Source organism: Spermophilus citellus (genome assembly GCF_964194105.1).
Source record: "Spermophilus citellus genome assembly, chromosome: 14".
NCBI lineage: Eukaryota > Metazoa > Chordata > Mammalia > Rodentia > Sciuridae > Spermophilus > Spermophilus citellus.
In genome coordinates this window covers 66727792-66750977 of record NC_138194.1, presented here as the reverse complement: position 1 = coordinate 66750977, position 23186 = coordinate 66727792, and the positions used below count along the sequence as shown (strand labels likewise).

The following is a 23186-nucleotide window of genomic DNA, read 5'->3' as shown; positions in this document are numbered from 1 at the left end:
AAGCCAGCCTCAGCAACTTAGCAAGGCCTTAAGCAACTTAGCGAGACCTTGTCTTAAAATAAAAAATTTTTTAAAAGACTGGGGATGTTGCTCAGTGGTTAGGGGCCCCTGGGTTCAATCCCTGATACCCACCCCCCATGAAAAAATAAATAAATTGGGGCTGGGGATGTGGCTCAAGCGGTAGCGCTCGCCTGGCATGCGTGCGGCCCGGGTTCAATCCTCAGCACCACATACAAACACAGATGTTGTGTCCGCCGAAAACTAAAAATTAATGTTAAAATTCTCTAAAATAAATAAATAAATAGATAGATAGATAAGCAGTCGAGGGAGGACAAATGAGAGCAGAAAACCAGCCAAGAGCCTACCACAGCAAGAAGCAAGAGGCTTACACCAGGATGGGGGGAGGTGTTTGAAGGTTCATGGGTTGAATTGTGCCCCCAAAAACATACAACTTAGTCCTAACTCCTGAGGTGGCCTTATTTGAAACAGGGTCTTTGCTGCGGTAACCAGTTAAGATAGGTCATAGAGTAGACCCTCATCCCTTATGATTGATATCTTATAAGAGAACACCATGTGAAGACAGATACACCAGATAATGCCTCATGAGGACCTCAATGCAGCTACAAGCTGAGGACGACAAGGATTGACAGCCACCACCAGAACTAGGAAAAAGCAAGGAAGGATTCCCCCTCCTCAAGTTTCAGAGGCAGCAGGGTCTTGCTGCACCTGATTTTAGATTTCTAGCTATTTGTCCTCTGAGACATTGCTGCTGTTTTAAGTTGCACTGGTTAGGGAGATTTGTTATAACATCCCTAGGAAACTAATACTCTAGGTGTATGTTGAAGATGGGGTCCACAGGATTCTTGTTGAATTAGAGGCAAAGCAAGAGAAAAAAAAAATAAGTAAGCTGGCTCTGGGGATTTTGGAGTGAGCAATGAAAAGATGGTGTGGCCGTTAACTGAGATGGGGAAGGTGGAGGTGGAGCAGGTTTTGTGGGGAAAGGAGAAGAATTGCATTTGGGGCATTAGGTAGACATTAACATTATGATATAGTGACCAAATTATAAATAGGAAACATAAAACCTAGTTTTTTTTAAAAAAAGCAGTTCTCAAAGTTGCACATTCACAGTGATTATACCCAGATTTTCTAAAGGAAAGCCTGGAAATTAGAAATAAGAATGCTTATTGTTATGGTGATAAGATCATGGATAACTTTTTCCCTTAAAAAAAAAACTGTTGCCTTCTATAATGTTTGAGGAGATACTAACATCAAAAAATTGTAAGTAAGAACCAGGAGGGCTGGGGCTGTAGCTCAGTGGTAAAGCACCTGCCTTGCACGTGTGAGGCACTGGGTTCAATCCTCAGCACCACATAAAAATAAATAAATAAGATATTGTGTATGTCTACAACTAAAAAAAAAAAATATATATATATATATATATATATATATATATATATATATATATATATGTATGTGTGTGTGTGTGTGTGTGTGTGTGTGTATATATATGGAAAAAATATATATATACCAGGAAATAGAATCTACACAATTAATATATAAGCATCATTTAAAAAAATAAATGTATGGACAAGATAATGACACATTTAACATAATAACTAAAATATGCAAAGGGAAAAGCTAAAAATTTTTAAGAGGTAAAAGCCTGTGTAGTGTTTATTCTTTTGTTTTCAGACTTCATAATGTTTTAGTCTAAAGTATTATTTTTGTAACTTCACCTCTCTAAACAGTTCAAATGTCACCTAATATTTGTGGGTTTAATACATAAGTTGTTATGGTGGGAGCAAGATATCTACACTGACTCAGGGTCTGAATGTCATGGGACGTGCACCAGTCGCTGGAATTGAGTCATAATATAAATACTAATTAGTTCCAGATCCTTCTGGATCATCTTTCAAGAATCATTTTTCATCTTTCAAGAATCAATGGATTGTTAAACAATTTAATAGTCATGTTGGGGATGTTGAAATTAAGGAAAATCAAACCCTGGCACATGCTGCAGTCTGTATGTCACAGGAACTGACCATGCTGTGGCTCATGTGGGCCTCTGTTAGTTGTTGGCAATCCTCACTTTCAATCTCATGCTGGACCTGGCCCGCCATCTTGAAAGCCTCCCAATCCCTGATATGGGTGTCAGCCATAAGTCAGTCAATCTGATCTCTGGCCACCCACTTCTCAGTACCCCTTCCAAAAGAGGTGCTGTTCATCTGACATCTAGGTGCTAGATATATATGGTGCTACAATGATGTACAGTCACCAAAGACAGAAACTCAGACTCTTACCTCTCTCTTGAGCTTCTCTTTCACACCAAAAGGTGTAATCTCTGATCCCAGAAATTTCTGTCTCTCAAGGGACACCCCATTTTTATGCTGGTACCATAATTAGAATGGGGAGAAACTGGAGGTTTTGTTTATGTCTCAAGACTAAGCCACACACTCCAAACTTACCTTCTCCCAGAATGCTATAGAATAAAGTATCCAATGTTGGCCCAAGTGTTTAAAAAAAAATGTTGTACAGAAGTAGTTCTTCTAACTGACCTTCACTTAGCCAACTCTTGATCAGTCAATGCTTTCCTTCCCTCCTCCCATCTGGAACCTGAAGTCTGGAACATGCCAAAAGCACCAGGCAGTTGGAACATCTGTGGTTTGGAACATCCACGCACTTCTCTCATTGTATAACTTCCTCAGTTGCAAAATGCTTATAAAGCAGCCGTGGTGGCTCACCTGTGCTCTAGAACACTTGTGTACTTCTCCCACTGTTCTAGTTGTATGTTTATGAAGCATTGATTCTCAGAGTTTGGCTTGAAGAACCATCTGCGACAACTGTCGTTTGAAATCTGTCAGTAATGCCAATTCTCAGGCTCTACTGAATCAGAAACTCTGGGTACGGGGCCAGGAATATGTTTTTTGTTTTTCTTGTACTGGGGATTGAACTCAAAGGCACTTAACCACTGAGTCACATCCCCAGCCCTATTTTATTTTTATTTTTTATTTTAAGACAGGGTCTCCGGGCTGGGTTGTGGCTCAGCAGTAGAGCGCTTGCCTAGCCCTTAAAAGATGCTGGGTTCGAGTCTCAGCACCACATAAAAATAAATAAAATAAAGGTATTGCATCCAACTACAACTAAAAAATATTAAAAAAAAAAATACAGGGTCTCACTAAGTTGCTGATGTTGGCCTTGAATTTGCAAAATCCTCATGTCTCAGCTTCCTGAGGTGGTTTTACAGACATATATCACCAGTCAGGAATACAGAAATACATTTTAACAAGCCCTCCAGGGGATTTTTATGGATGCTAAAATTTGAGAGACTCTTGTTAAAAAGAGACAAATTCATTTTTGCTTCCAAATCTATATATGCCACTTATCCATATTATGATAATTACTTTAAATATAACAAAACTCAATAAAATAATAAGTACCAAGAGAAACTGATTTTTTTTTCTTTTAAATATTTATTTTTTAGTTGCAGTTGCACACAATAATTTTATTTTATTTATTTATTTTTTTATGTGGTGCTGAGGATTGAAACCAGGGCCTTGCATGTGCTAGATGAGCACTCTATCACTGAGCTATAACCCCAGCCCCGAAACTGAGTTTAAAAAAAAAAAAAAATTAAATTGATAGTTTTGGAAAGACTTGAGGCACTTTGCTATCCAAAACCACTGTAGGATCAGGCATAGATAAACAAGTGTAAAAGACCGGGAAATTTTTATTAATATTTATGAGGATTCTGCCCTTAGATTGGTTTATAGAGCTCTTCAAATGCTTGGTTCAAATTAAAGAGCCCCAAACTGACAGTTATAGATGACATATTGTGGGTATGATTTATGCAACAAAGATTTTTAAATATATTTTTTTCTTTGACCTACTTAGTATTTTTCAAAGAATTTTTAATGGTCATTGCTATTACATGTATATTTATTTATGTGTTTTAAACAAAAATTACTAGGGTAGATTTAGACATGTAGTTATTGTAGTTTATGTTATTGTTTGTTTTTGTGACACTGCAGGTTGAACCCAAGGTCTTGCATATGCTAGGCAAGCACTCGACCACTGAGCTACAGATCCAGTCCTAGGAATGATGGTTCCCAATCAGCACCACATGCCCAATTGTATGGGACAAGATGACTTCTCCTGAACTTTGATTCTTAAGCAGCTTTTATCTTTGTGTATGCAGTTCTCTGTGGAACTAAGGGGAGGAAGGCAGGATTCAGTCACTGTTGGACTCCAAGACCCTTGTCTATAAAATTCCAAAGTGTCAAATCCCAGCCTAATTTGAGAGCCACCCATTGACTCGCTGCTAGGCTGCTGGGGACAGCAGATGAGGCCACCCGTGCAGCAGCTGAACCCATTTCCAGGCACAGGAAACTCAAAGTGTTTTAAGTTCAAGAGAGATCTAGTCCATTCAACTCTGACATTCTTAACCAAATGTTTTGTGTTATTGCATAACTTCCTTGGTTGCAAAATTGTATTTGTTAAAAAAAAAAAAAAAAAAGAAAAGAAAGAAAGAAAGGCCAAGGATAGGGGGCAGAGGTATGGAGGGGTCCTTTGTGTGTCAACTTAGCAATGCCCCTGTTGTTCCAAAACCATTCAAGAAAATCCTTTTTCGGTCATTTCATCCTGAAATTTCTACATTCTCCTCTATAAGTGGAAAGAGTTCAGTAATTTCCTGGCTGTGGCTCCTTGGCCCTCCAGATCACAAAGTGCTAAGATCCTAGAGTTGGAAGTCAGTTTTGCCAGACGCAGAGTCTGCCCAATATTTAAGACATTATTCAGCTGTCTTCAAGGATAAATGACACTTTGATGCAAAGTAATAGAAACTAAGATTGACATTTCTGATTTATAATCTGCTCACATCCCAGGGTTTTCACAGCAGGGATCAGTCTGTAGAAACAGGATATTTTAAAGAGGAGCATTTGGATTTTAAAGTGTATTGATGACACAGTAAGAAAAACTGAATGTGTCATTTAGAGGATGGTAGAATCAACTTACTTGCTGAGCACATCTTGGACACACATGTAGAGGCAGACTCACACAACCTCTCTTCTCCAAGGCACAACTGAATCTCTGTATGCAGGATTGAAAAAACTCAGAGGTTTCTAACTGATTTTGATGATAATAGAAGAGTGTTATGGGCTGAACTGTGTCCTCCCACAGGTTCATATATTGAAGTCTTTACCCCTAATGCCTCAGAATAGTGACTCTATTTAGAGATAGGACATTTAAAGAGGCAAATAAATGAGGCTGTTAGGATGGTCCTTAACCAATAGGACTGGTAACCTTATAAGAGGAAATTCTAGGCCGGGTACGGTGGCGCACGCCTGTAATCCCAGAGGTTCTGGAGGCTGAGGCAGGAGGATTACAAGTTAAAAGCCAGCCTCAGCAAAAATGAGGTGCTAAGCAACTCAGTGAGACCCTGTTTCTAAATAAAATACAAAATAGGGTTTGGGTATATGGCTCAGTGGTTAAGTGCCCCTGTGTTCAATCCCTGGTACCAAAAAAAAAAAAAAAAGAGAGAGGAAATTTGAACACAACAAAGGTACTAGGGATGCATGGACATAGAGGAAAGACCATCTGAGGATGCATCAAGACAGCCATCAACAAGCTAAGGACAGAGATCCCAGAAGAAACCAACACACTGACATCTTGATCTTGAACTTCCAGCCTCCGGAACCATAAGAGATTGTATTTCTATTGTTTAGATCACACAGCCTGTTGCATATTTTTATGACAGTCCTAGTAAACACAGGAAGAAATTCAATATTTAACACCCTAGGGGTGCTGGGGGCATGTTTCAAACATGAGGCATTAGCTGATGAATTAAAATCTGATTTTTCAATCCAACCATCCATCTTCCTTGTCCCCCAAACAAATAGCAACCACACCTTCCTCACTGAGGATAACTGATACAGAAGAATGTTGGAGAAAGTTGGAAAGACTGCATTGATGCCATGCTAAATCCCCAAGCTAAGCACCACCTTCACTCTGGAGATGTAGGGACCTCCAGATGACTTTTTAAATGTACCATATTTTAGATATATTATTAAATGAAGAATTTCATAAGAAGAAAAGAATTCATAAAGAATATATAAATTAAGATTCAACTAATGTTTATCAGTTGACTCTCAGACATTGTGTGATAATAATGTTAATGAGTACTTAGCACTTTACTAATGGTTTCACACACATTAACTCATTTAACCCTCTAAAAGATTCTTTAAGGTAAGCATTATTATCCTCAATTTATAGAAAAAGCACCTGAAATACAGAAAGATAGGGGCTGGGGTTGTGGCTCAGTGGTAGAACGCTTGCCTAACATGTGTGAGGCACTGGGTTGGATTCTCAGCACTGCATATAAATAAATAAAAACAAAAATCCATCGACAACTAGAAAAAATATTTTTTTAAAAGAGCAACCCTGAAACATAGAAAGGTTAAGAGGTATAGCATGTGGATAGCAGTAGTACCTGTCTCATAGGGTTGTTGTAATACATGTAAAAGATTTCAAACAGGTCCTAGGACTTAGTAACATTCATAATGTCCTATTAACTCAAATGTGTGGAAATGCTGAAATGTAGTTTATATTTTTATCATGCAAAGTCTCCAATCAGGTAGGACAGAACTGGGGAGCAAAGAGATACCTAAATGTCTTTCATTCATTTTATATCAATTTACCCAGTAGTTATTGTGTAAGGCCTTGTGCTAAACCATGCATGACAAGCAAATATCACACATATGTTTTCTTAGAAGAAGGGCAGAAAGGATAAGCTGAACTTTTAGTAATGATTGCCTGTAGGAAGTGAAATTGGGAGAAGCAACTTCCAGATTTTGACTTAATATACATCTGTACTTTTAAAAAAAATGTGAGGACTTGAATGTTTGTGTCCCTCTAAAAATTCATGTTGAAACTTAATCTCCCAAACAAAAATATTAACAGATAGGGCCTTCAGGAGGTGATTAGGTCATGAGGGTTCTTCCCTTGCTAATGGGAATTAGTTCTTCATAAAAGAGCTACTTTTCACCCCTCAACCTTCCACTGAGAAAGGACGCAGTGTTCGAGGCACTATCTTGGAAGCAGAGAGAAGCCCTCATCAGGCACCGAATCTGTCAATGCCTTGATATTGGACTTTTCAGCCTCAAGAATTGTGAGAAATAAATTCCTATTATTTATAAATTACTCAGTTTGGGGTATTTTGTTATAGTAACATGAATGGACTAAGAAGACAAAAAAGAAAAAATTGACTATGTACTTTAAAAACCAACCAAAGGCAAATATTTTTTACATGAATGCTTGAGATTGCGATCAGTCATTTAATCTCAATCAATGATTCAATAAAAATGTACTGGAAGTCTACTCTGAAAGATGAAAAGTACAAGTGACTTCTGTCCTCAAGGGTTTACAACCTGCTTGGACAAATAAGAAGAAAATAGGACCAAAATTACCCCGAAATACAAGGCAATCAGTAACCATCAGGTGAGAGGAATTACAGCAGAAAATTCACCTCAAAGATACAGATAAATAGTCTTTGAAAAATGTACAGTTTCGGATGACAATAACATAGCTTCAGTGTCAGCTAATGAATTACAAATTCAGAGACTTCACTAAAGCAAATGGAGGATCATAGTGTAACTCACCATTAATCAACTAAATCTGGAAATGCATTCAGTACTGTCAACAGGGAAATGAGTGGTCAGGGAGATGGGACTCTGGTACTCAAATTTAATGTTCTATTAACTCAAATGTGTGGAAATGCTGAATAAAAAATCCTGAGTCAGTAGCTGAGAATTGAATTTTCACACAAGTCACAGTCATAACTCTGGGATGAATCAATGTACCGGAACTGCTGCTATGTTGAAGTCGAAAAACCACTGCACAGGTTCACCAGAAGCTGGCCAAGGTTAACTTCTACCAAACTTCTTTAATTAAAGAGGTTAGATCTGCTACTGCTGCTTTCTTATCACTTACTCCTGATCTTTGATATCTTCCCTTTACTGCACCCCTCTTGATCATTACTGATGGCTTCCTAGTCATCTTTGCATCCCTCGTGCCTAGCAGAGAACACAACAGGGGGTTCTGAAATACTTGCTGGGGTGAGTTAATGGTAGAAATCTATGACTTCTTATCCATATTCTGTTCACTTTGGCCCTGCTGAAGCAAGACATGATACCAACTTGGCCTCTTCCCCATTACATGTGACAGCTCTTCTGATGTTCTTCCTCTGTCTGTCTGTCTCTCTCCCAGTCCTCTCTTCCCTACTGCCCCTTGCCCAGGCTTAGACTGTCCCTTCAAAGATATTTTTCCCACCCTTATAGTTGGCTACAATTGAAGGCTAGATCCTCCACTTCCTTCTGTGCTTCACCGTTATCCAGGAAATGATGATTATCACAGGTGTTATGATAAAAGTCAGTGCCTAGTGTATAATGGGAACATTGCTCAATATCTTATACCCCACAATCCCCTGTGGTAGGTATTGTTACTCCACATTGTGGGTGAGAAAAGTGAGGCTCAGATATTAAATGACTTAAAGACACATGCCTAGTAAGTTCTAGAACAGGGATATAAGCCTGGGCCTTCCTGATTTGAAAACAAGTAACAAAATTTAAAAAATGGAGAAAGTAAAAACCATCATTGGTTCTAAGCTGTCTCTGTCAACATCGGTGCTGTGTTTCTGCTTTCTATGACATGTCCTCATTGGTAACCCACCTTAACTCCAAGCTCACCTTGCCGAAAACTGCTCGTTCCGTTTTCTTTTCCTTTTTAAATTTTTCTTTCTTTTGGTTCCAGGGATGGAACCCAAGGACGTGCTTAACCACTGAGCCACATCCCCAGCCCTTCGTTTAGAGATAGGGTCTTCCTAAGTTGCCTAGGGCGACACTAAGTTGCTGAGGCTGACTTTGAATTTGCAATCCTCCTGCCTCAGTCTCCCAAGCTGCTGGGGCTCATTTGGTTTTCTAAACCTGTTCCTGTCATTCTTCCATCACAGTTGCTATCACTCTCAGAGTCCTGGAAGCTCAAGTTCACAGAGCCCCTTTTGACTTTTCCTTCTCCTTTGTTTTCAAAGCAGATTGCTGAATGCCCTGCTCTCTCCCTCTCCACTCCTACAATCACTACTCAAATCCCAGCTGGCTCTTCTCCCTTCTTGCCTGATAATTGCCATAGAGTCCTAACTGGTCTTTCCCTTCTTCCCATCTTCCCCCTGGAATCTATCTTACAGTTTACCACAACATTAAGTTTCCTAAAATGAGGCTTTGCATTTGTCACCCCTAATTATAAACCTTCAAGTGGCTCTTTTTCAGGAATAAAACCCAGACTCTCTAGCCAGATTTTCAAAGCACTGAACAATCTGGTTTCTTTTGATAGCCTCATACCTATAGGAATTCTTCATACCTATAGGAATTCTTGCTGCAACAGGGCTGGTCTCCTTAACTGTTCAAGTTGAGATGGACACCTTAACGAGGGTGATGGTGTCACAAAGCATCCAAAATGGAATGGCTTTAAAAGTGAAAAGGAGCACTATTAAGAATCAGGCCAACAGGCATAAACTGGGATCATCCTGGACTAACTGGGATGTATGGTCACTCTTCTCTCAATGTCCCCCCATACACACAGGCCATCCAGAGCAGCCACCAATGGGATATGTCCAGGATCCTTACCAGTCTCTGTACCTGGAGTCCCCATCTTTGACAAGACCCTCCAGACTTATGCCCTCAGTGTAGGCTGCCTGCTCACCTTTGGTTTGGTGTGCTCAGTGTGAAAGTCTCTTCCTGACCTCCCAGCTCCAGAAGCAAGTCCTTCCCCTCCCAGGCCAGCCTCAGTCCTCATGCTTTGAGAGCACTGCCACCTCCATGTTGTCACTGCCCTTTCCTTGGACAGCTATCCAATTGCTTCCCTGCCCTGCCCAGATCTTCCAGCAGAGCCAGGTCTCTCTGATGGTTGTACTCTCTAATCTCTTTCATTTCTGGTATTCAGCAGAGCCCCATGGAACAGCAACTAAACTTGAAAATTGTTCAGACATGGTAACCAAAGATACTGGCTTCAAAGATCTGCTTCATCTTCTCCTGCTCAGCCTCTCACAGATCAGCTGCTTGGCCAATGGCTGTCCAGGAAATGGTTGTCCAGGGGATGGTCAAGGACATTTATCAAAGTTAAGCACCTGATCTGTGATGGTGGTGAGCATGGTGATGCTAGGATCATCTGCAGGACCTGGTTCACACCGGGATATGGGTCTTTCCCATTTTCCCACTCTTCTACTAGGATGTCCCACCACCACCAAAGGAAATGCAGACATTTTTATATGCTCATAAACAGCAGAAGGAGAAGTACCCATCTCTAATAAGCACAGCACACTACAGGGCCCTGGCAACCATAGAAGCTATCTGATCCTGCTTGCTACTCTTCAATAAATGTCAAATCCCAGAAGTTACCACAAAATCCTTAGAGATACAAAGGCTCTCTGCGACACTAGAATGATTAGGCAATTATTTGGCAACATTCAGAGAACTGGGCTTTTCCACTGTCCTCCAGTTAGTCTCCCAAGGGCCAAGACAGCCCTTCTGGTCCATCCACTCCCAAGAACCCACACAGGTTAAAGGTTCTCCTTGTTCCTTCCCTCATCCATCAGCCAGACCTACTTCCCCTGCTTCCTGAAGGTCATGCACTGACCCTCCTCACAATGGCCTGATTTCCTTTCCAGCACCCAAAGTTTCCACCCAGTGAACAACTGGTAAAGGAAAGAAGAGCAGGTGATAAAACAAAACAGATAGCATGACTTTATTTTTTTTCTTCCATATTTTTTATTGATGTCTTGTAGTTGAACATACTGATGGGATTCATTGTTATATATTCCTACATGCACACAATATATCAGTATACTTTGGCCAATGCCATTTCCCAGTATTTCCCCCAGGGGAAATACTTCCTTTGAGGGAAGACACTCAAAGATGGAAAATTTTAAAACAACTTTGACATATAACTTACTCATAAAATTCATTCATTTAAATTCAGTGGTTTTAAGTATATTTAGAGTTGTACAACTGTTGCCTCATAAATTTTGGAACTTTTTATTACCACAGAAACAAACACTGCCCATTAGCAGTCACTTATAGTAGAGTGACTTTATTTTGTTAAACATTAATGAAATATTTTGAAATAGATATTTCTTTGGTACCAGGGATTGATCTCAGGGGCATTCGACCACTGAGCCACATCCCCAGCCCTATTTTGTATTTTATTAGAGATAGGGTCTCACTGAGTTGCTTGGCGCCTCACTAAATTGCTGAGGCTGGCTTTGAACTCGCAATCCTCCCGTCTCCACTTTCCTAGCCACTGGGAATACAGGCATGCACCACCATGCCTGGCCTTGAAGTAGATATTTCTATGGAAAAACTATGGTAAGAAACACAATGGATAGTGACTTTTCTCAACTGTTTAAGTTCATTAGTGAAAATATATTACTTATATAATAAAAGTTAATGAAACAAGAATAATAATTGGTGTTTACATGTTGGCTTCTTTTTGTTAGTGTTAGCAAACATGATACCATTGACTCTCTTGTCATGGTTACCACCAGCAAATTAAGAAACAAACAAAAAATCCTAAGGTTCAGGAGACCAATTCCACTTGTGGACCTCCTATGAGAGTCATTTTTTTTTTTTACTAGTGCATAAAAACAAAGCTATGATATTCTCATTGTTCACCCCAAATCCCCAAATAGCAGGCTACCAGCTTTGCATTTGTGTTCCCCCCGCCTTCCATATCCCTTGTTAAGAATCAAGGTAGGTCAGAAAATGTAAACTCTATGTGCAAAAAAATAAGCACATTCTGTTTGTGGGACCTAAGATACAACCGGGTTCCTGAAAGCAATGGGATATGGAACAGAAAACACAGGATTCAGTCAGAAGATCTAGGATCCAGTTCTGATGCCAGTGATGTCCTTTTCATCTTCTTAAGATCCAATTCAGCTTCTTAAACACCTACTATTTTCCAGGCATCGTTTATTGGTGTGAGGATGAATGAGACCATGCAAGGGCTTTGTGGACAAACAACACACATATAGGGATTTGTTGGCCTGCCCTGCAGGTGCTAAGGAGACCTGTTATCCGTCACTGAACAAATCAGATGTCATCCCCCTCTCTCTCACCTCTCACCTGCTCACCCAAATCGGAAGGTGCTCAGCAGACTGTAAGTATGAGCTGCAGTTCCAAGAACTGCCCTTAAGACCTCTTTCCTGGACCACTGTCCAAGGTCACTGTTTGTTTCTGTGTCTTAATATATACAGCTGGGCTTACACCTGGTGGTCATTGGGCCTCTTGTTGTGGGAGGAAGGCAGCCAATGTCTTATAGTACCACACAGCACACCTGCCCGCCACCAAATGAATTTCATATGTAACACCCGAGCTATATTTAAGTCAGACCATTCAAAATATATGCTCCAAATTTTAAGAAAATCTATGGAGTCCTTTCCGAACAATGCAGTAATAGATGATTTTATTTACATAGATTATCATAAATATGTCTTTTGCTGAATGAGCAAATGCTTGCCTCAGCCATAAATGAAGTCTTTAATGTTCAAATTCTGCCTAAGAACTAGACCAAAGAACCCAGCACTTTGTTGAAATCCAAAGGAGAGTTACTGAGTGTGTAGGAGGCACATGTCAAGCGCCCCCCTCTCCTCCCTCACCAAGTGAGTCTGCAGGGAAACTCACCTACACACTTTTTCCCATCCTCGGCCAGGGTATAGCCACTGTAGCACTGGCAGACGAAGGAGCCCGGCACGTTCACACAGAGCTGCTCACAGGCATGGTCTTCCGTGGCACACAGATCCTGGACTAAGGCAAAGTTGCACCGTTAGAACACAGCTCTGGAGGAGGAGTACCCGAGGGATGCAATGACCAACTCTATTGCACTTGCTAAAATAACATTCAAAACCATATTATAAATATGTGATCATACTAGAAGATTTGGGGGAAAAATGCATAAAAGGCAATCCATCTGTAACTCTACCAGTCAGAGGCCACCACTGGTAATATTTTGGTGAGTTTTATGTATAGGTAGAAACACATTTTTCAGAGTTGGAATTATTTCTCACCTCTATGAAATACATTAAATAGTTTTTAATTAACATCAATTTGTATTTTCTGATGCCAATGGAAACTGCTTTGAAACTATTCCCAGGGCTCTTGAGAACTGTATGTTATGGATATGTCATTTGGAGTCAGTATTTATTACATGTCCACAAAGTGCTGAGCCCTAGCTATTTACCCACATGCACATACAGGCACACATTTACTGGCATACAAGAACGTGTCTGAGGACGAGAAGGTTAAAGGAATCTCCAGTCCACCACTGATTCAGTCTCTCCTTGGCACAGACAGCAGACCATACTGGCACTTTTTCCCAGCAAGGAGATGACTTGGATGCCACAGACAGCCAGCTCTTTCAGTGATTTTGCCATAAAAATTGGAGAAAATCGGAGAGTATGAAAGGGATTTAATATATTATAAGAGAATTTTCTCTGGTTAAAAGATATCATTATGACAGGAATGATAAAAATTCAATTACCTAGAAAGCTTGATCGGTCCCTGAATCCAACGGTTACACTTTTTAATAGCACCTCCTTGACCTTTGAGTTTCATAAATTATTGTGCTTTTAAATACAAAATATTAAAGTGATTAAAAATATTAAATCTATGTGAGTCAGCATCTCTTATTAATTGCCTTGAACAATTTTTAAAAATAAAATCTACATTATCACATGTTTAAAATGCTTATGTTTAAGACGCCATTAATAAGGATTCTTTCTGGTTTTAAAATGCTAAAAGAAATATTGTCACTCCCAAACCTCTAAAGTAGATGAAAAAAAAAAAAAACCTGATAGACTCAAATTCTTTTGCCTCTTAACAGCAGGTTTATATCTTATATTTCCATTTGGGAACTCCAGTTAGGATTTTCCATGTATATTTCCAGTGGATTTAGATATAAGGAAAACAGTAATAATCAGAAAAAGAACTCCAGCTGGTACAAAAATCATAGTGAAAAATCAAGTAAGGACAAAATCTACAGTCAGTTATAAACCTAACCCAGAGTTATAAACGAGATCTGAATCATAGGATATTCATTTATTTATTCAATAAACATGTGTTGAGCATCTACTATGTCCCAGACCCTGGAGATACGTTGGTGAACAAAGCAAAAAAAGGAATTCGCACAGCTTGTATTCTACTAAAAATTAGTAATTTGAATACATAGCAAATGTGTTTCTGGCTGAAAGAATAGCAAATGCAAAGGTCCTGAGGTGGAACAAACTGGCCCTGTTTGAGGACTGAGAGCCAGAGTGGCTGTTAGTATCTAGATTGCCCTTCCAGGTCTATGTGTTCAGAGGTGGGGGTTTGGGGAAGTGATTAGATCATGAGGGCTCTGACCTCATCAGTGGATTAATCCATTGGTGGCTGAATGGACCATTAGGTGGGATCTAATGGAGGAAGTAGGTCACTGAGGGTGTGCACTGGAAAGGTGTGTTTTCTTGGCAGCCCCTCCCTCCCTTTCTCTCTCTCTTTCCTTCTACTAGTTGCCATGAGCTGAGCAACTTTCCCCTGCCATATCCTTTCACCATGATATTCTCTCTCTCCCTCCTTCTTCCTCCTTCCCTCCCGCCCGCAGTCTTCCTGGGCTGCCAAGAGCGGAGCAGTGCCCAATGGTGCTCTGCCTCATCTTGGGCCCAGAGCAATGGAGCCAGCTGACCTCGGACCGAAACCTTTGAAACTATGAGCCAAAATAAATGTTTCCCTTTCTAAGTTGTTTCTTGTCGTGTATTTTGGTCACAGCAATGAAGAGCTAACACAGTGGCTTTCATCAGATGTAACCAAAATGATTAAAATACGAGGTGGACCATGATGAAATCCCCGGGCAATGCTAACAACGTGGGAGCATCAGAGTGGGGATGTGCTACTGCCAGTCAGTCAGAGACTGGGAAAGGCTGGCCGGTGAGGGCTAGGTGTTTGAAGAATGAGAAACAGCACTCAAGAACAGTGTGAGCAAAGTGCAGAAGACAGGAAAGCAGGACAGGCCTGGCAGCTGAATTTCCCTCAGGGAATTCCAGGGCAAGTAGCAGAAGATGATGGGGAAGACCACTGACCCCAGATGGCAGAGGACTGTGGACACACAGGTGGAATCTTCTGAACTCCAATCTGCAGGCAGTGGGGACCACTTAATGAGAAAACCTTAAGAAAGAGACTGGTGACTGCACCTCAGCTGTGCTTGGAAGGATCAGTCTGGCAGCATCACAGATTCTCTCAGTTCTGGGAACCTTCAACCACATCTTGCCCAGCTCAATGAACACCACTGCGTGGTTCAGCAACAGTGGCAGGTTCTTGAATTCCAGGCTGAGTAGCTCTGGTTTGCATGCAGGCTAATGAGAAGATTACCTCTTGCTACGAGGATCTTGAATTGTTCCGGGATTCTGACCTCATTCATCAGCTGTGAGTGTGTCCCTGGTCTTTTTTCTCCTGGCATGTATCATGATGCTAATTACTTAAGTGTTTGTGCAGTGATGTATTCATGCGTCTCCTTTACTAGACTCTAAGCTCCCTACACTGGTGGGTAGCATCCCTGCACAAAGTCCTAATGGCTGGGAAGTGAAGTTCCAACCAGCTGTCCCCCAATAGCCCAAGCCCATCTCTGGAAAAAGGCAGGAGCTTCTGCACCTGGACCCACCCACTCTCTGCTCCAGGTGCTGCCTGCCTCCTTTGGGATGCAGCAGGAACCCTGCCTAACTGCAGTGACCAAGGCACTGCAGGAAAATAGGTGATTTTTCTTCCCTTATTTATAATAGTCTGAATTCAAATTTTCTAACAAAAGTTTTTATAATAATGGGGAGAAATCAACATATTACAAAAGAACTCTTTTGAAAGCATTTTAAAAATAGTGAATCAGGACCTTATAGCAACAATCCCTGCCTCTCAAGACTTCCCCCTAGTAGAGGGAGAGGCAAGAAAATGCTCATTCCTTTCCAGACAGGCGGGGACACCTGCAAGAAGGTCCTGTCTATGGGATCAGCAGTGCATGCCTCAGATGCCCAGCAGAACCTTCTGGAGACTTTCTGACAATCCTGATGCCAAGGTACTCACCTTCCATGAAACCAGACTGGCTACGGGTGGGATTCAAGCAGTGGTGTTTGTCAAGGCCCGCCAACCCTCTAGGGTGCAGCCAGATGAGAGTCTTTGAACCCAATGGATAAAAAACTCCCTGCAGTCTTCCAGAGGGAAGGTGCCCAGACCTGGGAGTAAATCTCCCTCTATTATCTGAGACCCCTCCCCCACGGCTCAGTTTCCTCTTTCAAACAAATCTCAAGAGTGATTGCTCCCCTTGCTTCCCTCTCAGAGCAGCTCAAGGAACACCAGATGCACATGAGGGTGCAAAGTGTGGTAGGAAAAGGAAGAAGTACTGCTCGCATTCCAGAAGAATCGTCCCATGAACGGCGAGTGTGCCGGTTGGCTCCAAGTGCAGTGTCCTTTCATACTGTTTTTAGAAAGTTGGGGATTTATGGCCAGGAGTGATCTGTATGGACCCAAGGGAAACCATTGAGGGATTAATCTAATTAAACAAAGACAAAGGAATAAATACAGACTGGGTCTTGACAAAACCATCTTGTTGTTTTCCTGGCAGTGGTCACTTCCATTTGAAACAAGGACAGATGTTTTTGGATGATTCCTTATGCTTTTGAAAAACAGCTTTTTTTTTTTTTCTTCTTCTCACAGGCTGAGAGAATTTCACTGGGGGTGATAAAGCAAGCCAAGGGGGATGGGAAAGGCTTCAGTTACTCCAGCACAGCCTTCCTCCTTCTCTTCCTGGTGTCCACACTTAGGGCTCATGACTTCAGTCAAATGTGACCTCCTTCAGGAGATTTCTCCAAGCCAAACAGGGCTTAGGTCTCCTTCCTCCAGGCTCCCATAGCCTAGACACATGGCTCCCTCTGGGACATGGGCATTTATCCTGTTACTGGAAGGACTTAATCACATGTCTGCCTGCCCCAGTAGAGCATGAGCTGATCTACTTGGTTTTGATTCCCAGATCCTAGTGTAGTGTTCGGGTGCATGCAGTTAGTGTTCATTTGCCGAAGGAACAATGACAAAGGCTCATATGCCCTGTCTCCCAACAGGGCTGTTCCTAAAGTCCTACAAACACTCTCTTACCCTAGAAGTGGGTTCCTGAGAAGATGAATGAGAAGGGAACACAACTCCCTTCAAGTGCCTCTGCTCATCCTCAGCAAGAGGTATCCCATACTGAAAGCAGCCTTGGAGTACGGTGACATCTGGGCACCAAGCCCTAGCTGTGTAGGGAATCTGTGTGTCTTTCCTAGGGAGCTGGTGGCTATGCATTTCCCAGGTCATCACTATTGGGGGACTGACAATAAACAAGATGAATAGGTAAATATATATGGTCTGTTCTATAACTAGGAAAGGGCATTCAGGAGCATTGAGAAGAGGCCTTCCATTTTAAATAGAGTGATCAAAAAAGGGCTTTGCTGAAATGATTTTGTGCAAGGAACTGGGGAGGTGATGTGGAAACAGGCTGAGGGCCTGGCTGGAGCAGGGCAGTTAGGTTTCTTTGGGAAAGGTGGGGATGAGGCTGGCAGGTAGAAACTATATCCACTTTAGAGTCAAACTGTAGTGGCACCCCCTTTCTCCACAGAAAAGTCTTAACTGGGCTTCTCCAGAAATCTTCACCATGGCTGATTTTAGGACTGTCAGCAAAAGAGTCTCTGTAAAAGAGTTCAATGTAGATAAAACTCCTATTTTCGTGTTGCCCTGTCTTACTTGGCCACTAGCCAGGAAGAAATCAGCACTCCAGGTGCTGGACACCCCCTTACTAGTTTTGCACAATCATTTATCCAGTATAGTAGTTTGTAGAAATGTACAAACAAGGCCTCTGGCCTTGAGCTGGGCTTCACAGAGTTGTCTACATTTCTAAGATAAGTTACTAACTGGGCTCCATGGTAACAGTTGGCAGGGGGAGGAAAGAGAGGGGAGAAGAAGCTCCCCCCTTCTCAGGTGTTGTCCTTGAAGGGTTAACTTGCCCAAAACAGTGAAAGAAAAAAAGCTGCTTTTATGTGAACTTCTGCAGATTGTAAACGTCTGAGCCCCTTCCCTTACATGTTGGGTATAAAATTTTGAAACTACCTGAACTTGGGGTTCAGGGGATTGACTGATTATAACAAAAGCTGTGCCCTCTGAACCTGGTTGCAGCCAAATAAAACTGTCTCCTGCTATCTTCGGTGCTTTACCTCATGTATCCCTACAACAAAACCTGGCCCCATCTGGGTGACTTCTGTTAACTTCAAGTAAGTGACTTAAGTGAGATTCAATTTTCATCAAGAAGTTAAATAAAAATTAAATCTTATTTGCCAAATTAAAAAACAAAAGTCTACATGAAAGAGTACCTGGCCTACATTAATCCCCTTCTCCTTTCCTAAATCTGGAGGGAGAAAGAAGGAAGAAAAGCCTTAAGTTTGGGAGCAGGAAGGAGAAAGGGGATACAGGACTAGGAGAGAGGTGAACCCCATCAAATTTCGCCCACATCACAATTCTAACCATAATTTCATTTTATTAGATACATAGGAAAACTACAAACACGAATATTAGATTCAAAAATGTTTTAAAAGTACCTTTGGCTAAGTTTCGTTTGCTAAATTGATCTGTTACAGCAAAGTAGGCAATTTTGAGGTTTATAAGGAAAGATCTGGCCAAATTCACGCTCGACCTTGCCAGAGGCAACTGTCAGCATGCAGTGATGGTCCATAATATTCACTCCTTCCTCTTAGTTCCTCGAGAATCTTACAGGGCATGGTGGCTGCAGGGGCTTAGACTCCCCAGGTGAAACTAATTAGTAAGGACTGGCTCGCTCAGGGCCCCCGAGCTGTGCTGAAATCCACCCCAGTGTTTCCCTAGAGGTCCGCTTGCACCCTAGATTCCAGTGTCTTCTTTATTCATCATTTCAGCCCTCGGCACTGGGTCCCAGCCCAGAGAACTTGGGAAATTTTCATCTGGCTACACTGGAGGAGGGGAGCATGGGACAAAGACTGTGGCTGCCTGGCTGACATCATCTAGAGCTAAATCAAAGTTTTTTGTTTTTTTTTTTTAATAAACTTTTCAGAATTGTAGACAGGCCATGCTGAGTGTGGTTTAAACCAACAGTTTAATTCTTCCTTGGAGTTAAAGCAAATGAACACCTTTATAATAAGCCACTCTCTACTTTTTACAGCTCCTGATGGTATTTAACCCAAGATGTAGAACTCAGAAATTATTTACCACAGCAAGAGAGAAGTGTGTTATTAGGGCTGCAATTTCACTCAACTGGGAATGGTGGGGTCTCTGCCCACCCCACCCCAAAAGCTCTCTCAGGAGTTAGAGACCCACAAATGCTGGCAAAATCTAGGCCTGCATTTGGGGTACCATCCCCTTTCTTTCATCGTGTCTGAAAGCACTAATCTTATTTTGACAGCTGCAGTTTGGATTTAAAGACTTTCAACAGTAAATGTGAGTCATCGGCCTTGTGCTGAGAGAAACAAAACGAACCCAAAATCACAGAGAAAAAAAAACCTGGCCTTGCAGGCAAGCTCCAGCTGGGGCTGCTCCCCATTCTCTCAAGGTCCAATTCTTTTTCAATCAATTCTTCAATTCACTAACAAGATTTTGGTTTTCTTTGGAGAAGGGAAAAGAAGGAAGGGAAGGGGAATCTCCCAAATGAAGCCTTAAAACAGAAGTAAGTCTGACTGAATGAGGTTGATCAAAACAACAAATAAATGTGAACAGTGCCCTATTTCTGCTTTTCCATTTCCAAATGGTTGGCATATCATTATGTTCTGAATGTAAACCCCCTCCCGAGTGGACTCCCCCAGGGAGAAATCTAGTTTAAAACATGTAGGTCAATGGTCCTAAGCTAGAGTGGACATCAGACATCCCTGGGGACTTGAGAAAACACATGTTCCCAGGGCCCTGCCCCAGAGGGCCCGTTTAGTAGGTCTAAGGCAGGCTTGGGGACTGGCATTTTAATAAGGTCCCTGCAAAGCAGATGCTGCAGTCCTTCAGAACCACTTGTCTAGGTGCTTATGAAAATACTGAAGCAGAAGAGAAGTTGTACAAGGTGCAAGCTCGTCTCCCTTGCATAAGCATTGCCTTCTTAAACTGACATTTATCCACTCACATCTAGTTAATTCGGTTCTTCCATAGGGCTCTATGCACCCATGCCCTGGCACAGGCAGAGAGTGAGCAAGTGGCCCATCCTGATCTCTCAGCTACTAGGCCCAGCAGCCAGGGTCAGGAGGGAGCTGGCAACTGGATCTCCTCTGCTCACTAGGTCCCCACAGCTGCTCATGTGCTCCTGGCAGCAGCCAGGTCATTACTGTTGATTCTGCAGCAGAGGCAGCTGCTCTGTGCGTGAGGGTGGCTGGCTCTCACTCTTCCACTCTTGCCCTGCCTGTGAGCTGCCCCAGTGCTCACACCCTGACCTTCACTTTCCACACTCCCTCCTTCCATCTGATTTCTTGCTCTTTCAGGGTCAATGACCACCCCTGAGCAGGTCCAGCCCAGGCTTTTCCTTGAACTCTATAATCTTACATCTTGGCTGCACCCAGCCGCTTGTGTGGCCTCCCTCCTGGACTCTGCAGTTTGCCCTCAAAACCTGGTCTCCTTTCTGAAATAATCTGTCAGTGTCAACACTACTGCCCCACCCACCATCCCCACCTTAGGTCATCAACTTCTCCCTGGGGGCTGCAATTGTTGCTGTGGTCTCTTTAATTAATTGTTGCTGTGGTCTCTTTAATTGACTCAGTGTAAGAAGCACACACACTGAGTCAAAGGAACCAATCGGAATTGCAAACTGTCATTTTTATATCCTGCTCTGTGTGTGGAGGGAGCAAGGGAAGCCAAAATCTGAGTGTTTCTTGGGTCTCAAGTACATAAGAGCCCTATAAGAGCGTCCAGCCATACAGGGAAATCCACAGGGAACGAATGATATCTCTGCCCCACTCTATCCCCTTCTAGGCCAAAACATAGATTATTTTTTAAAATATTTATTTTTAGTTGTACACAATACCTTTATTTTATTTATTTACTTATATGTGGTGCTGAGGATCGAACCCAGGGCTGAGCCACAACCCCAGTCCAGAAGAACATAGATTATTGTGAGCACCCAAAACTGTGGTTTTGCCCTTGACCCCTGTGTTCTGCTCCTCCCAGTGATCAAAGAACACTATGTGCTCTCACCTTGAGATCTAACTGCTCCACCCTTTGTCTCCACTCCCATTCCCTCCCGGGTCCCCCTAAAACTATGCCTGCAGGTAGGCCAGTCTAGTTCCAGGGCGCCTTCTTTGATCTCTTTGCTTACAGCATTTTATCCATTTTATCTGAGTGCCACTTGCCTTCCCAAACCTTCTGATTCATATACACGAGTTTTGTTGAGTTACAACGAGCATGCAATGAACTGCACATGTTTAAAGTGTATAATTTGATAAGTCTGTCAAATTAACGTATCATTGCCAAAAGTAAGATGATGAACTTAGTCACCACTCCCAAAGATCCTCTTTTGGCTTTGTAATCCCTCCTCCTGTCCTGCCTCTTAGCCCTAGGCAACCACTGGTTGGCTCTTTGTCATTGATCTGGCACCTCTTGCTAATGGAATTATGAAATAGGTATTTTTTTCTTTCCACCTAGTTTTTCATTCAACATAGCTATTTTTTTGAAGTGCCAGGCTGCTGCCTGTGTCCGTGTTCACTCCTTTCATGGCTAGGTAGTCCTACCTTACATGTATGTGTCCCGGTGTATTATCCACTCACCTGCTGATAAACATGTGGATTGTTCCCAGTTTAGGTCTACAACTGGTAAAGTGGGTGTGAACATTTGTGTTCAAATCTTTGGACAGAAACTGCCAATTTTTTGGAGCAAACACTAAAAATGGAATGGCTGGGTCATGTGGTAGGTATGCATTTAACTTTGTAAGAAACTGCTAAACTCCTTTCCAAAGTGGTAGGACCTTTTCATATCCCCACCAGTAGTGCAGGAGAGTTCAACCTCCTGACTTTTTGCCAACACTTGGTATGGCCAATCTTTTACAGTTTATCTATTCTAGTGCCTGTGTAGTGGTATCACCCTCTGGTTTTAGTTTGCATTTTCCTACTATCTTATAAAATGTTGAACGTCTCCTCATGTGCTTCTTTGCCATACCCATGTCTCCTTTGTTTAAAGTCTGTTCAAAACTTTTGCCTTTTTTTATTGGGTTGTCTTGTTATAGAGTTCTGAGAATCTTTTAAATATTCTAAAATCCTTCATTGGACATATGTTTTGCAAATACTTTACCCCACTGTATGACCTGCCTTTTCTTTTTAGTAGAGGTGTATTTCAAAGAGCAAAAGCTTTAATTTTCATGAAGTTTATTGTATTGCTCCTTTGTTTTGCAACTTTGTGTGTACGCTAAGAAATCTTTGCTAAATCTGAGGTTACTGAGATTTTTTTCTTCTACATTTTCATTTGGATATTTAATAGTATCTACTCTTACATTTAGGCTTGACATCCATTTCAAATTGATTTTTTTACATGGTATGAGATAAGATCAAGGCTAATTTTGTTTTCTCTTTTGCGTATGGTGATCCACTGGGGCAGCACCATTGCTGAAGGCCCCTCTCACAGAACTGTCTTTGCACCCATGTCAGAAATCATTTCACCATATACATAGGGTTTACTTCTGGACTTTATTCTGCTCTGATGATCTGTATGTCCATCTTTACATCAATACCACACTGTCTTGATTATATTGTTGCTTTATAATTAGTCTTTGAAACACCTACAGGCTGGGGTTGTGGCTCAGTGAAGAGTGCTTGCCTCACATGTGTGAGGCACTGGGTTTGATTCTCAGCCCCACATAAAAATAAATGAATAAAATAAAAGGTCCATCAAGAACTAAATAAATTTTATTTAAAAAAGCTACAACTTTAGCTTTTCTTAAGTTTTAGTTAATATTCATAATTGTGAATTTGCTACTCATTAAAAATTTGCTTATAACCCCCAATCAGTACTTGGATCATTTTTTTAGTCAACTGTAGATAAGTGAAGGGCAGGAAAAAAAGTTTGAGTCTCCCAACACATCTGTTCCCAACAGAGGTCAAATAAGGCAATGCT

General features: G+C 41.6%; 1 protein-coding gene across 2 annotated transcripts in view; it reads right to left on the bottom strand.

Moving 5' to 3' along the window:
• MATN2 (matrilin 2) overlaps nt 1-23186 on the bottom strand; it is a 137224-nt gene that overhangs the window by 50898 nt on the left and 63140 nt on the right. For both annotated transcript variants that reach the window (XM_081266855.1, XM_081266854.1), the window contains exon 5: nt 12723-12845. In XM_081266855.1, coding sequence (XP_081122981.1) covers nt 12723-12845 — 123 coding nt within the window. The remainder of the gene's footprint in view (nt 1-12722; nt 12846-23186) is intronic.